We start from the raw sequence: 14,458 nt of genomic DNA, 5'->3' as shown, positions 1-14,458 counted from the left end.
ATGCGTTCCTTGAAGATTTTGGTGGTTTTAGCATGGTGTTACGTTGCTGTGGCCGGTAGGTATTGGATAGTTACTTCTTAGAAGAAGGAAAAAACACTGTACCGATCTTTTTTTCATTCGAAGTATAGTTCAATCGCAGATGAAAAACAGATGGGTATTAAAACTGTTGAATTTGCGTTGGTGCATGACTTTTGCTAGGTCCGTCGGTCGGAAAAAAGATTTAAAACTAATGAAATAAAATGAAATGAAAAAATCGATCATTCGACACCTGGCATTTTTTAATGAAATCGTATCGCTTCTAAAAGAGGTGAAGACGTTTACGAGGCTAATTTAAACATCAGAGTCACCTTTATAAATATCGTCTGAATGCGATTTAAAACTGATTTTTACTTTTTTAAAATTTCAATCAAAAAATGGGTCGATCGGGCACGGAAAACAAAGCATTTTATTGTGAAAAAGCTTACTCAGTAAAGAACCCTTATGCCGCTAAAAAGAACAACTAAAACCATTGGCGTTTTGTTATCATAATTGCAGCATAAATTGCTTTTTTATAAACGAGGTGCATGCTTGTCACAGCGGCGAATAGGTAAAGATCTTATGATCAGCAGCCGGCACGAACAATGTCTCACAACTATTTTGGTTCCCCATGAGCGAGATATTCCGAAAATGCTTTGTTTAGCCCCAGCACTTTTCTTGTCAATAGCTTTCAATAGCTGGGGAGGTTTGTTCAATAGAGAGGTACATGTAAGTGAATGTTTAACGTGCATTACTCTTTAAAGACACATTTCCATAAAAATGCAATGATAAAAAATCAATGTGTTGGGCATTAAACACATATAGTTACTCCCAAAATCATCGTTTTCCAGTTTACAACTTTACCTTCTTGGGAAGGCGAGGGCTTATCAGTCATGGGCACTGGGGGGGGGGGGGGGGGGGCGTTAAAGATGGATGAGGCTTGCCAGAAAAATAAATACCACTGACAAACAATCACCCTCGATTCGTACAGATTACAGGCAAGATGGATTGAATAAGCACAATGAATTTCGTGCCATTCACGATGCTTCTGCCATGACACTCGACGATGACATGAATACCGCTGCTGAAGAATACGCCCAAACCTTGTTCGAGCTCGGCTACTTAAAGCATTCCGACAGGGATTCACGACCGGAACAGGGTGAAAATCTAGCCATGGGATGTTCAACAGGATCGGAGGGAAGATCTGTCCAAGATGCAGTGAAATCATGGTACATAAAAATTACGTTATATGTAAACGGAGCCTGTTAGTTGGCATTTGCCTTTAGATACACAGTTGAAGGCCCAATTGCGACCACTCTCTAAAATAAATGACACGCAATGCATGCAGAAGAAATAACGTTTCCCAAGGGGGGTCTTGGATAGTTTTCAGAAAATCTTTCAAAAATTTAACGTACACAGCTTCTAAGATGAATGATTGTTCAACAGAAGTTACGTTATTCTGTAGCGTGACAACTGGTATAAGCCTATATTGAAAAAAATGTAGAGAATCTAATAGAACATTTCAAATGTAATTTGTCCCTTTCGTTTATACTTTGTATCAGTCCTTTTTAACTTCCCATGAGTATTTTGCTTTAAATTTTTGCTCTTCGAAGCGATTTCTTGTTGAGTTAAACTTGATCTCTGTTTATTATTGTAGTTAGTTCCCAATCCTATTCGGTTCTATTGATCGGTCAATCGGGCACAACAGAAACGGTCGACTGCCCAAGGCATTAAGGAGGCTTGATGTAGTTTTTTTTAGCCGAAGGGTGGTTGTTTTGAAAATTAAAATTATCTAGGAAGCCAATGTTCGATTTTTGCCAAAATACACCATAATGATCAAATATGACCAAATTTTATTTTTTTACCCGTCACTTTGTCACAAAGGTTACCATAGCAACCACTGACGTTTTCTTTCGTTCTCAAACAAGCTTGATTTTCTCGAATTCTAGATTGACTCTTGGTATTCATTTTTTGATATGTTCAAGTATAGTAGATTGACTACCTGTACACAAAATTTTAAGAAAATCGGTAAGAGCGTTTCAGAGTAAATCAAGAATGAAGTTTTCGGTATTTTCTTATAATTTCCTGCAATCGGCAGTCGATATATTTTAACAAATTAAAGCAAAACGTCTTTCGCTTTTAGTTAATGGTCTTTGATGGTGTAAGTATTTATATTTCAGTGAGAGTAACTGTGCTCAAATAATACGAAACAATCTTAAAGCGCCTATTTTATATTAAAACGGTGTTTTTCTGAAAATTTCATTCTTGATTTACTTGAAAACGCTCTTACAGATTTTTCTAAAATTTCGTCAACAGTTAGTCAATCTACTAAACTTTAACATATCAAAAAATAAACACCAAGAGCCAATCTAGATTTCGAGAAAATCAAGCTTGTGTGAGGACAAAAGAAAACGTCAATCGTTGCTATGGTAACCTTTGTGACTAAATGACGGGTATTAAATTAAAATTTGGTCATATTTGATCATTATGGTGTATTTTGGCAAAAATCGAACATTGGCTTCCTAGATAATTTTAACTTCAAAACAACCACCCTTCGGCTAAAAAAACTACCTCGAGCCTCCTTAAGCCTACATCATCGCTTAAAAATTGAAGTTTGGGCTTGGAGCACATAGTAAATAACACTGAAATTAACAACTAAATTTTAAATGTTTTTTTTAACTATATATAGAAGGTTAGTTAAAAAGGATTGTATTTAGTTTTTTTACATATTTTATATTATTTTATTTTAGTTTAAGCTTTTTTACCACTTCTATCATGCCAAATATTAACAAGCAAATAATTGACAAATGTTTGTTTATAGGTATGACGAGGTGTGCCAGTATGATTTTGATAACCCTGGGTACTCAAGCGCAGTCGGCCATTTCACCCAGGTAGTCTGGAAAGGTTCAACTGAACTCGGTATTGGGAAATACACGGGTCAGGACGGAGACTGGACCTGCACGTACATAGTAGCTCGGTACAAACCAACTGGAAACATCAACACCGCACAATATTTCAGCGATAATGTTAAGAAGGGATCTTTCAGTTCATCCTACTGTGATACAGTGGGAGATCAGTCCGTGGGAAAAGCCGAATATCTGGATGCTCCAGAGGGTTCGACAAATTGAGGCGGCTGGAGCTGTTGGCGTGCTTCCCCTCACCAGTATCAGTCTTAATTTAATTTAATTTAATTTACGATTCATTTCAACGTTATACAATATAACAATAGCAATATACCACTACCGTGAACTGGCCAATACAAAGAATTGTACCACTATAGCTTTTTATTATTCAACAGATGCGCGCGCTTCCCATATATGGTCAAAATGTTAACGATATCTGTCATCCGTACATAACAGATATCCTGCGATATTCGTAGGTTGCGAAGATTCGTCCGAAATCTTGTAAAGCGCTGCACAATTACAGTTTTTCTACGTGCAAAATGTGTTTCGTTGACAATTTGTTGAATAATAAAACAATTATCCTGCTCAATCTTGCGGAATATCGTCTGATTTTAGCCAACTCGGCCTACGGCCTCGTCGGCTAAGTATCAGGCGATATTCCGCGCGATTTCGCAGGATAATTGTTAAATAACGAGCGCTTTCTGTTAAAACATACATATAATCAGTTGTCTTATACATCGCCTTAAAACAGAGGAAGCATAATAAAGACACGTCAAAGATCAGTCTGTTTTTTTTTGTCTGTGTAAATATCATATCAATATATAAATGCTACGCGCCTCGTTGGCTATCTACCAACTCATATCCAACGCGCGCTCGTGGAATAATTGTTAAATTTACCATTTTTAACAGAAAAGGTAACCTTTCGTACAAACCTTCGATAGGAACTGATGTTACCCTTTCACATACCTGTGGAAGGGATACTGCATTTCTTTTCTTAATGTTTCACTTGAATAAACCCTTAAAGTACTGAAAACTTCAGCACGAAAAAATCCCTACCCTTTTATATACCTACAGCCAGAAAAGTTACCCTTATCAGGCGGAGCTTCCTCGTGTAGTCCAGTATGGGTGTAATTCCTGGGCAAAAAAGCAGCCATGAATTCACCTTTGGTTACCTCGTGCGTTAAATTTACATTACAATTCATTTTTTACATCAAAAGAGCTATACTAAAGCTATGTTCAATATTAAAGAGTAAAATCTTACAAGGTTAAGCAGGAAAAAGAGCATGAAATTTGATGATGTAGTCAAGATACACATAATTACATCATCTCTGGTAAAAAACCATCGTCATATTTTACAATTATTCACCGAAATGGAGGTGAATAGTGGTGGATATTTACCGAGCCGTGAAGCGGCGAGGAAAATATCCACCACATTCATCGACACTGAGGTGAATAATTGTAAGTTTTAGTATATACCACACAAATTGAATAACTAGCTAACCAAATCATCACTTTCGGTAAACAAAACGACGCGCGAAGGCAGTTTGTTTTTCTTTAGCTCCTCGGAGGTGAATAGTACTTTGCTAATAATTAGCAAAGTACTATTCACCTCCGAGCAGCTAAAGAAAAATAAACTGCCTTCACGCGTCGCTTTGTTTACCGAAAGTGAAAAACCACCTCCGAGTCAACCAATCAGCGTGTGCAAAAAGCACTATTCACTTGTGTGGTATATGCTAAAAACCAATATCAGTTGACTTGCTTGATAGATCTTCCAGTAGGGCACCTTAAGCAATTAGTGTAGCAGCTCTCGTAAGCTTCTTATTTAATATAATTGTGGTAACCTTCAACTGACAATATATTGTGGTAACCTTCAACTGAGCGGAGGTGCTCGCCAAACCTGTCTGCAAGCCTACAACCAGTCTCTCCGATGTACATTGATTGACAACGGCAACAACCAACCAACGGTACCAGAACGGTGGTTTCCCCGTGGCCGAACATTTTAACCAAGGGGGTCACAATTCCATCCACGACATGTCAGTATCTGTTATTAAGCAAGTTGCTGGACCGGCGGCCCAAAGACGAAGGGAGGAGATGAGGATGATCTTCTCTTACAAGACACTAGCCACTAGGGGCATGAACATTGACTTAAAATTCTAAATTCTAAATTCATATTTGTATTCTCAGACTAATATTCTGATGTTCATTTAAATTTTTGTCATGTGCGCTGAGCGCGCGCGCAATCTCGCGCTCTGTTTATTTCTAAACGACGCGCACGCAAGACATTTAACGTACGATCAAGCGTTCCTTTTAAGACATCACATTTACACTGATGAAGGGGTTTCCCCGAAACGTCTGTTTTTAAAAAAAACTATTTTGCACTTCAAAAACACTTATTGAACACTTATTGTAACAATTATAACAATTGAGTGCTACGCAGCAAAACTCTTTTTAGGTTGTTCGAAAGCCGATTAACACTAACCCTGCAGAATTAAAGTTGTTCGAGGGTTCGATTTCTCTTGTATAAATGTGTTTTTATTGCTTATTTTGTTGTGAAGTTTGAGAATATTTAACGTCAAAACTGGAGGACAGAAAATATATTCGTCACTGAAAAGGGGCCGCTCAATACCTCTCGGAACAAGTTAATTCATTGGTTCTTAAAACAATAGATAACATGTGACAACAATGCCGCTAGCCCTGAATAACAATAGAGGTAGTGTTTACAGCGGTCGAATAAAAACAGAGCTTCCAGAGAGGTAGTGTCTTACTGCTGAAAAGTTAAACCCTGAATTCAAATTCACGCTTATCCTTGATTAGCTCAATCGCGCTTTGATCAATCCGGCCCAGTCCTCTAGTGTAGCAGTAGCCATTGTTTTGGGGGCTGGGGGCATTGTTCCTGTTGTTTGTTCTATTGTTCTCTCGAAAGGTAGCTAGCCAAATCATGTCCAATTCTTAGTAGTGTAGCAGCTCTCGTTAGCTTGTAATTCTACTGGTCCTCTAGTGTGGAAGTTGCTATTGTTTTGGGGGCTAGGGACATTGTCCCTGTTGTTTGTTCTATTTTTCTCTCGATAGTGAGCCATTAATTTGAGACCTTGCAAAAGCCGCTTTCCAACGACCCTCTTTAGCTACAGCTACTCTCTCCTCCACAGAGGCCTCTTTCGTGGGGAAAGGCGAAAAAACACGGGGGGAGGAAGGCGAAAAAACACGGGGGGAGGAAGGCGAAAACACGAAAAATGAAAAATAGGGAGAGCGCGCTCCTTTTCTTTCCCCTTCCCAGTGTGCCCCGCGCGCTTTCGTTTCGATTCTCTCCAGGCTCCGCGCGCTTACTTTTCATCTCTCCCCGTTCCTCTCCCTACTATTTCCCAGCCCGAAACACGAAAAAGACCTCTGCGGAGGAGAGAGCTTCAGCTAGTCTTAAGTAAAATGCCCGTCTCTTATGGTGGATTTCCACTGACGCGTAAATTTTTACGTGCGTGAAAAAATTTAGAGACAATGTATGAACGGCCTGCGTAAACGTGTACGCAAGCCGTTCATACATTGTCTCTAATTTTTTCACGCACGTAAAAAATTACGCGTCAGTGGAAATCCACCATTACACATACAATCCGTAAATATCAGTGCATGTTTGTCCTCCATTGTCTCCCTCCGAACAATCAAAAAGATCTTCTGTGTACCATATTTGAAATTCTTGACCAACACTCACGGCCAAAGGAGAAGAAAAATTATTAAACCCCAACTCCGAAGAGTTTGCGGAATAGCCAGGGACACCGTACATGATGTTAAGATCACATGCATCAATATCATAAAACAAAGCGTTATCTGTTGGCAAGATCTGCTGCTGCTGATCGTTCGTGATAAATATTGCCAGATTGCGAGAAACGTCAAAGAACTTACAGGCCCAGTTCGACTGGTACTCCGGCTTCCCAGTGTCACAAGTCACGTACCCAGAGAGGTAGACCAGTTTGAAAGTGATCACGTGACCAGCTTGTGGAATCGTAAAAACTCCGTATGAATTGTCACGGGCGCCAAAACAAACGGGCGATGTGTTTATCTTTATCCAGTTAACTGAAAGAAAACGAAGCAACCAAACTCAGGTATCGATGGGTTTTTATTATAGTTGAACCTTACAGGCCATCCTGAGTAATCAGAATCAATTCGTTATTGTAGAGAGCTAAGATGAAACTGATTTTCTTTCGGGATATAGTCAAGCACATACTTTGTTGATGTAGAAATAATTTATCATTCTACAGCTTATAAGCTAAACAAAAGTTAAAAGGTCAGTGCCTTTTATATTTGAAATGCTGTTAAGTGCATATAGCTTGAGCCTATTTTTAAATAAACTACTAAAGTAGTTATTCTGACGGATAAAAAAATATAAAAATTAAAAATGTGGTTCTCTCGGTCCTTTAAAAATGTTAAAATTTTGTACTAAATTGCCTTCCTCAGAATAAAATGACTAAAAAATGAATAAATCTAAAAGTTTTAAAACCCTTACAAAAAGCTATTAAATTTTGTTACAAGAAGTCAATGTCAACATTAGATAGTTTGTTGTCATCGTTGTTTACGCCACTCTTATTGTCCTATAGTGAACTATGCTATGCTATAGATATAGTGCTTTATTTCAGCGCCACATTTCCAACCCACCTGTTTCACACCGAAATCCTGTAAAACCCAGCGGGCATGCGCACTGTGATCTTTTTCCTTTGACGTCACAGATCTCGCTACATGTTCCTCCATTCAAACATGGTTGTGATTGACAGCAGCCGTTGTGACATGTTGTTGGTTGGCTTCCTTTCTGTTTTATTAAAGAAAATTCGTTCATAGTATTCAACCAATAAATATATATTCATTTGTTCGTTCTGCCCAATGTTGTCATGATAAGCGAAAAGATACGTTTTCACGGCATCCCTTAAACCAAAATTGATCATGAAGCCTTTTTAAATCACGTACCCTGCAATTTCAAAGTTAAGATAATAATAATCAATGAAAAGCTATTAAGACGGATTCCGCTTTAAGTTCGAGCAATGAGTGCGAAAATAAAGTACCAAAAATCTACTCATAGCACGATCTTATCGAAATTCATTTGTCTTAGTGACCCCGTAATTAAATTCTAAAGCATTCTCGAGAAAATTAAAGTCAAACCGCGTAAAAATGTTTAAAACGCGCGCCATTTTGTTTTGAACTGGCGTAAAACGTCCGTTTTAACTGAAATATTGACAATTTCAAATCCATTTTTCTCTCGCGGGGTCAACTTGAGTGCTAAATGTTTAGCAGATTTTTGTTAGCTGTACTTAAACTGTTGCCATGCTAAGAGTTCTTTTTGGTAACTTTATTTTTGCCTGTATTGCTCGAAAATTGGGCGGAAACCATCTTAAGTGGTTTTACGTATTAAAAGTGCATACCGTAAACTAAGGTACCGTATTTACTCGAATAAGCGCCGCCCCCGAATAACCGCCGCATTTGGGACAAAAAAGTTAATAAGCGCCGCCCCCGAATAAGCGCCGCAGTCCTGATGCGGCGCTTATTTGAGGAGTTCCGTTAAACTAAAAATAGCACTACAAAACCATTTCTTTGCATCAAAAGCAATGTTTTGCAGTTATGAGTGATTGTTTTATCGCTCTCCCATTAGCTTTTCTATTCAACACTCTTACAATATGTAGTTCTGTAAATGTTGTGAAGGCCGCAAACTTTGGCGCGAAAGCTAGCGTCACTTCTGTCTCAGCAAGAGACAAATACTGACAATCACAAGACGCTCTTTTCAGTAACTGTCAAGATGAGATTCTTTGAGGCTTAAAAAATTTAATAAGCGCCGCGGCGCTTATTCGAGTAAATACGGTATCTCATAAAAGTAGGTAATACGTAAAATCAAGCTAAGGCGAATTTCCCTGACGCGTATTTTTTTACGAGTGTTTACGTGCAGGAAAAAATATTGAGAGACAATGAAGAAACGACTTGCTTACACGTTTACGCAAGTCGTTTATACATTGTGTCTAAATTTTTTCACGCACGTGAACGCACGTAAAAAATTACGCGTCATTGGAAATCCAGCGTATAATTATCCTGAAAAAACCTTTTCAAAGCAGTATTTTCACTCAATTAATCTTTTCACTCACCACCACATTGTAATCGATGACCAAATCATAATACTGTGTTCCTTCTTTACGTTGCAAGGCATTTGGCTTCAGGTATTTATTTTCAGCTCACAGTTTTCCTGGTTCACGGTTGTTAGGTAGTTAAACGAGATGCACTGACAGTCGGACCGACATTTTCTAAAACACTGCACTGGGATTGAAACTGTCAATGTTTTAAACACATAGCCAAAAAGCGAATGATCTTCAACCATGTTTCTTCCAGTTGTGAAGTAATATCCCCCAGGAAGATAGTTTTCGTGGCAAGATGATTGCGTACACGGCACACTCAAGAGAACGAGTAGAATGATGACAGTCAGACGCCAAAATGATAGGCCCATGTTGTAACAGGCAAGGCTGTTATTTGAAATAAAACTTTCAGTGTGTAAGTCTCGGGGAAGACGTAGGTTTAGTTAAAAAAATGATTTAGCGGGAAGGTATAACTCTAAACGAATATCGTTTTCTGGCTGCCGATAGTTCTTAATGGCACATTAATTACAGTGGGTGACGTTTTCGCTATCTTCTTTACAAACTAACATCAGTGGCATGTTGCCTGTGTCAAAACAAGTAATCGTGCGAAACCATTAGTATGAAAATGAGTTCCACCTGTACGTTTATTGTCATGCAAATCTAACTCATTTTTCAACAGTGGGAATCCAAAACTTTTGTAGCAACTTTTGTAAATCAATAGTACTAGACATACATTCATGTATTCAAATAAGGTTTACAAGTAAAATATACCTACATACGAACTGTGGATAATGAGAGTAAAGTAAAAAAAAATGTCTTGATATTGAGTTTGTCACACTACTCGAATAGTTCAAAAGTGACAAAAAAGTGTAAATCACCTTTTTCGAACAATTGCTAGTTGGTAAGGAGCTTCAAGTTAATCAATATTTTACGAACTAAATGTGTCGGGAATCACTCTACGAAAAATGTATAGTTATTTTAGTTTATTTGGCGTTACCAGACGGGGCGCTTGCAAAAACGTGTTATTTTTTTTCTAGACGATATATTAGCGTTATTTTAATGTGTTAATACAAATATTTAGTCAAATATCATGGGGAAAGTATGTTTTTGGAATAAAATAGAAAACTAAAACAATTTACCATTTAAATTTGCAAAACTAATAATATTGCTGTTGAGTTGATTATTTCGTCAGTTGACAAACCGTAGCTTTCTAGTGTCTTCTAAATTTGCAAAACTAATAATATTGCTGTTGAGTTGATTATTTCGTCAGTTGACAAACCGTAGCTTTTTAGTGTCTTCTAAATTTGCAAAACTAATAATATTGCTGTTGAGTTGATTATTTCGTCAGTTGACAAACCGTAGCTTTCTAGTGTCTTCTAAATTTGCAAAACTAATAATATTGCTGTTGAGTTGATTATTTCGTCAGTTGACAAACCGTAGCTTTCTAGTGTCTTCTAAATTTGCAAAACTAATAATATTGCTGTTGAGTTGATTATTTCGTCAGTTGACAAACCGTAGCTTTCTAGTGTCTTCTAAATTTGCAAAACTAATAATATTGCTGTTGAGTTGATTATTTCGTCAGTTGACAAACCGTAGCTTTCTAGTGTCTTCTAAATTTGCAAAACTAATAATATTGCTGTTGAGTTGATTATTTCGTCAGTTGACAAACCGTAGCTTTCTAGTGTCTTCTAAATTTGCAAAACTAATAATATTGCTGTTGAGTTGATTATTTCGTCAGTTGACAAACCGTAGCTTTCTAGTGTCTTCTAATATATGTGACAGTGTATTGTAGAAAGTATATTGAAATGGTTTATTAAATTGGGCACTGCAGTCCTGCAATCTTTACCAACACTCAGGCTTATACTTTTCGTTAGGGTGATTCGCTCCAGAAACATGAAATAAATCGAAGACCAGTAGAAAAGATGACAACACAATATTTCTCAAACGTCGATGGAAAACAAAACTTAGTTCGAGGAATCGGGAGCTCGTAAAATCGATCGTAAAATCGGGAGTCAACTGGCAGTGTGTAACTGATTAAAGCAATTCCAAGGGAAATGAATTTTTGTTCAAGTTGCCGGGAGGTTAATAAAAACAACGAGGGTTCAATAGGTCGGGATTATACTATGTCGAATCAGTTTAAAAATACCGTAATTATAGTCAGGCATGATAAAAATTGAAAAAACTTTGTCACTTACTATAATTATTTAGTAAGTGACGACAATTTTTTTCTCCAATTATGTCGAATAACTTTATTTGAAAACAGACTATTTAAAGCTATAAAGCTACTCCTCCGCTATACCCTTATATGTTTAAAGCAATTACTTTCGTCAAGAGAACGTATTCTTTTGCTTTCGTTCAAGAACATCTTATCCTAAATTGAACTGAAAGAAGATAATTGTCACCTTTATCCTGTTTTAGTTGGCTTTAAGCCACTCCAAAACAATCGCTTGGAATTCAGTCACCGACAGTCTTTCTAACTTCAAACATCTGGCTTCAATGTTCTCAACATCTTTTCAATTGTGACAGCAATTGTTTCGGTCCGAACCGTTTACACTCATTTGTTATTTAAATTTTTTAATTTTATAAGTTTCTAAAAGCAGCTTGACGCAAACGTTAACAAACATCATCTGCAATTTAATAAAGGCAAACAATCATCCTTCCTACCGTTGAAAATTGAACCAATTTAGATCATTACGGTTAAGTATGCGTTCGAGCCTAATGGCCCATGAGGCCCGAGCTAGGAGCGGGAGCTGTATTTCTACTCCCCCTGGGGTGGATGGGATGCTAGTCCCTAGTAGGGTGTTACCCCCAGCGGTAAATTTGCCGGTACCTTTTTATACACTTGGGTCAAGAGAGGCACTGTAAGGGGAAAGTATCTTGCCCAAGAACACAACGCAGTGACCCCGGCCAGGGCTTGAACCCCGCACGATGCGGAGTCCAGCGCACCACCAATATGGTACTCGTATTTTATATTTGTCAGCTATCTTTTCTCATTGATTTCGCGTTGCAATTCCTAACTTTTTTCATCTTTATTACACCTAGAGGAAGCTTAAAATAATTCTCGAGCACAGACTAGGTCCACCGTCTCCTCGGTTCACGGTAGTTTGCCGGGATGGACTCTGGGAGAATGAAATTGAGCATGCCATTTTTATTGCGCAAGCTTTAATATGTATTAAAGCGGAGGTAAAATCTCCTGGAACAGAAGGGAATACGGAAAACTGAACTTATTTCGTCTAACACTCCATTGTGAGAACTGTAATTTATCGAAGAAACATTAATGCTCTGCAAAAAGGAAGAAGGAAGAGTTAAACGACCACAACGGTCAACTGCAAGACGCTGTATACGCAAAATGGAATTCTAGCGGGCATTGTTTACACGATAGCGTGTTTCAGTTGAAGAACTATCGACTGATTGTTTTCCCGCGGAGGCAGTGATGTTCTTATTAACCCTTGGACGTACAATCATCTTTCCATTATATTTGACGTTGCCATGGCAACGTCATAATTACAAGCAGGTATGGCCAAAATCGTCTTTTTAACATTTTTCTTATTTTTCCCAGTTTTTTGGAACAGAGTTTCAAACAATTTTCGAACGATTTGTTTATTTTTACATTACATAAGCCTGCTGGCTTGTTTTTGCATCAATTATCGTTATTTTGTGACTTTCTAAGAAAACGTTGAAATCCAAGATGGTGGATCCAAGATGGCGGCTCTAATGACGTTACAAGACGTCATATGAGGTCACAGCCAATTAAAATTATGTCATCTTGAAGGGTAAGCTATGGGCTTTCTTCTCAGTGCAAAATAATTTCGCTGCCCCTTAATAGAACGAAAACTATGGGGAGGGGAAAACACAAAAAAAACGTGTTTCCCAATCATTGCGCATTTCTTTTACACCATGACTGTAGCATCCACTGATAACGAGTGGTTATAATGACCCATCAAAAGTTATGCCTTCAAAAGTGTTTTAAACTGTAGCCAGCCACCTTAAGTAAGAGGTTTGTCTCTTACACATACAATCCATAAACATCCGTGCATGTTTGTCCGCCATTGTCTTCCTCCCAACAATCAAAAAGATCTTCTGTGTACCATATTTGGAATTCTTGACCAACACTCACGGCCAAAGGGGAAGAAAAGTGATTGAACCCCAACTCCGAGGAGTCTGCGGAATAGCCATGGACACCGTACATGGTGTTGTTATGGCATGAATCAGTAATAAAAAACAAAGCGTTATCTGTTGGCAAAATCCTCTGTTGTTGGTCGTCTGTTATGAACACGCCCAGATCTGGATAGGGAGGTGGCACAGCCTTGCAGGTCCAGTTCGACTCCATGGTTGGATCGGTTGTCCGGCAATTTACATACCCGTAGAGGTAGACCAACTTAAAGGTGATCACGTGACCAGCTTGTGGAATTGTAAAAGCCCCGTATGAATTGTCACGGGCGCCAAAACAAACGGGTGAAGTATTTATCTTTATCCAGTTAACTAAAAGAAAACGAAACATCCAAAGAAAGACGGCTTTTGTGTGACTGCTTTATACCAACTTTTTAGTTGATAAATAGTAAATAATGTTAAATTGCCTTCATGACATATAGTAACTGAAGCACATAATTAGTTGTTCAGAATTCTACACTGATCTAATAAGTTAAAGGTTAAAGCGGCTATAGATATTTGTAGCATTAAGTGATTGAAAGTGCCGTACTTCACCGCAGGGTTACTCTCCAACAATCTGACAGCCCAACAATATCTGCTTGTTATGGAAAGGATGTTTAACAACTGTATAGCTGTAAAAACATCAGATGTGTTACTTCCATCGCAACAGCTTTTTTACTACTTGGAAATTATACATATTCCTATCTAGAAATAAAATTCCTAATAACCCATGTCTGCCTTTGCTGGCAAATGTTTTCCTTCCAATTTCAACTTTCCCTCTCCCCACCAACTGACACCGCCAATTCCTTAAGATTGTCGCGCGTTAAGTATTCTCCAGGATCTTTGGAATGGCGTACGGCCTTTCCAAAATGAATATATAGTTTGGGGTTGAAAATTCCCTCTCCCAATTAATGGGTTTGGTGTGTATGACAACAAGTGTTCATTATTTATCGTTAATTGAGTTGAGCTAGGCAGTGGTATGCTGTACAATGCTATGCTATGCTATGCTATGCTATGCTATTATATAAGTACTGTGCTATGTTATGCCATAAGTACTCAACCTCGTTCCCAGCGATGCTATGCTATTTTATAAGTACTGTGCTATGTTATGCCATAAGTACCATGCTATGCTATATGCTATGCTATAAGTACTGTGCTATGTTATGCCATAAGTACTATGCTATGCTATATGCTAGGCTATGCTATGCTATGCTATGCATTGCTAAGACTGGCTTATCCACAAGTACCATGCTATGCTATGCTATGCTATGCTATATGCTATGCTATAAGTACTGT

The 14,458-nt window shown here is 38.1% G+C and overlaps 2 protein-coding genes and 1 pseudogene across 3 annotated transcripts in view; 1 reads left to right on the top strand and 2 right to left on the bottom strand.

The window, feature by feature from the left end:
• On the top strand, positions 1-3,157 carry LOC144635965 (Golgi-associated plant pathogenesis-related protein 1-like). The gene is made up of 3 exons (XM_078495096.1): positions 1-55; positions 1,007-1,244; positions 2,837-3,157. The coding sequence occupies exons 1-3, from the start codon at positions 1-3 to the stop codon at positions 3,141-3,143; spliced, it is 600 nt and encodes a 199-aa protein (XP_078351222.1). The 3' UTR covers positions 3,144-3,157.
• A 1,071-nt stretch (positions 3,158-4,228) lies between these two features.
• On the bottom strand, positions 4,229-9,514 carry LOC144635942 (uncharacterized; annotated as a pseudogene). Its single transcript, XR_013567438.1, has 3 exons — positions 9,029-9,514; positions 7,560-7,710; positions 4,229-6,980 (listed from the first exon to the last, which is right to left on the bottom strand). The product of XR_013567438.1 is annotated as an uncharacterized LOC144635942 (transcript).
• A 3,206-nt stretch (positions 9,515-12,720) lies between these two features.
• Positions 12,721-14,458, bottom strand: part of LOC144635940 (uncharacterized) — a 7,197-nt gene continuing 5,459 nt past the window's right edge. Inside the window, exon 4 of the mRNA XM_078495066.1 lies at positions 12,721-13,495. Coding sequence (XP_078351192.1) covers positions 13,020-13,495 — 476 coding nt within the window. The 3' untranslated portion in view covers positions 12,721-13,019. The remainder of the gene's footprint in view (positions 13,496-14,458) is intronic.

Source organism: Oculina patagonica, chromosome 13 (genome assembly GCF_052425735.1).
Source record: "Oculina patagonica isolate OP01 chromosome 13, crgOcupat, whole genome shotgun sequence".
In the NCBI taxonomy this organism is placed as follows: Eukaryota; Metazoa; Cnidaria; class Anthozoa; order Scleractinia; family Oculinidae; genus Oculina; species Oculina patagonica.
The sequence above is the reverse complement of the archived record's forward strand: the minus strand, read 5'-3'. Positions and strand labels throughout refer to the sequence as shown.

Excerpts from the sequence above, each read along its gene's own strand:
- LOC144635965 (XM_078495096.1), top strand. The coding sequence starts at position 1 with ATGCGTTCCTTGAAGATTTTGGTGGTTTTAGCATGGTGTTACGTTGCT. Across the intron at positions 56-1,006 it reads GTGTTACGTTGCTGTGGCCG|ATTACAGGCAAGATGGATTG; the intron begins GTAGGTATTGGA and ends CGATTCGTACAG. Across the intron at positions 1,245-2,836 it reads CAAGATGCAGTGAAATCATG|GTATGACGAGGTGTGCCAGT; the intron begins GTACATAAAAAT and ends GTTTGTTTATAG.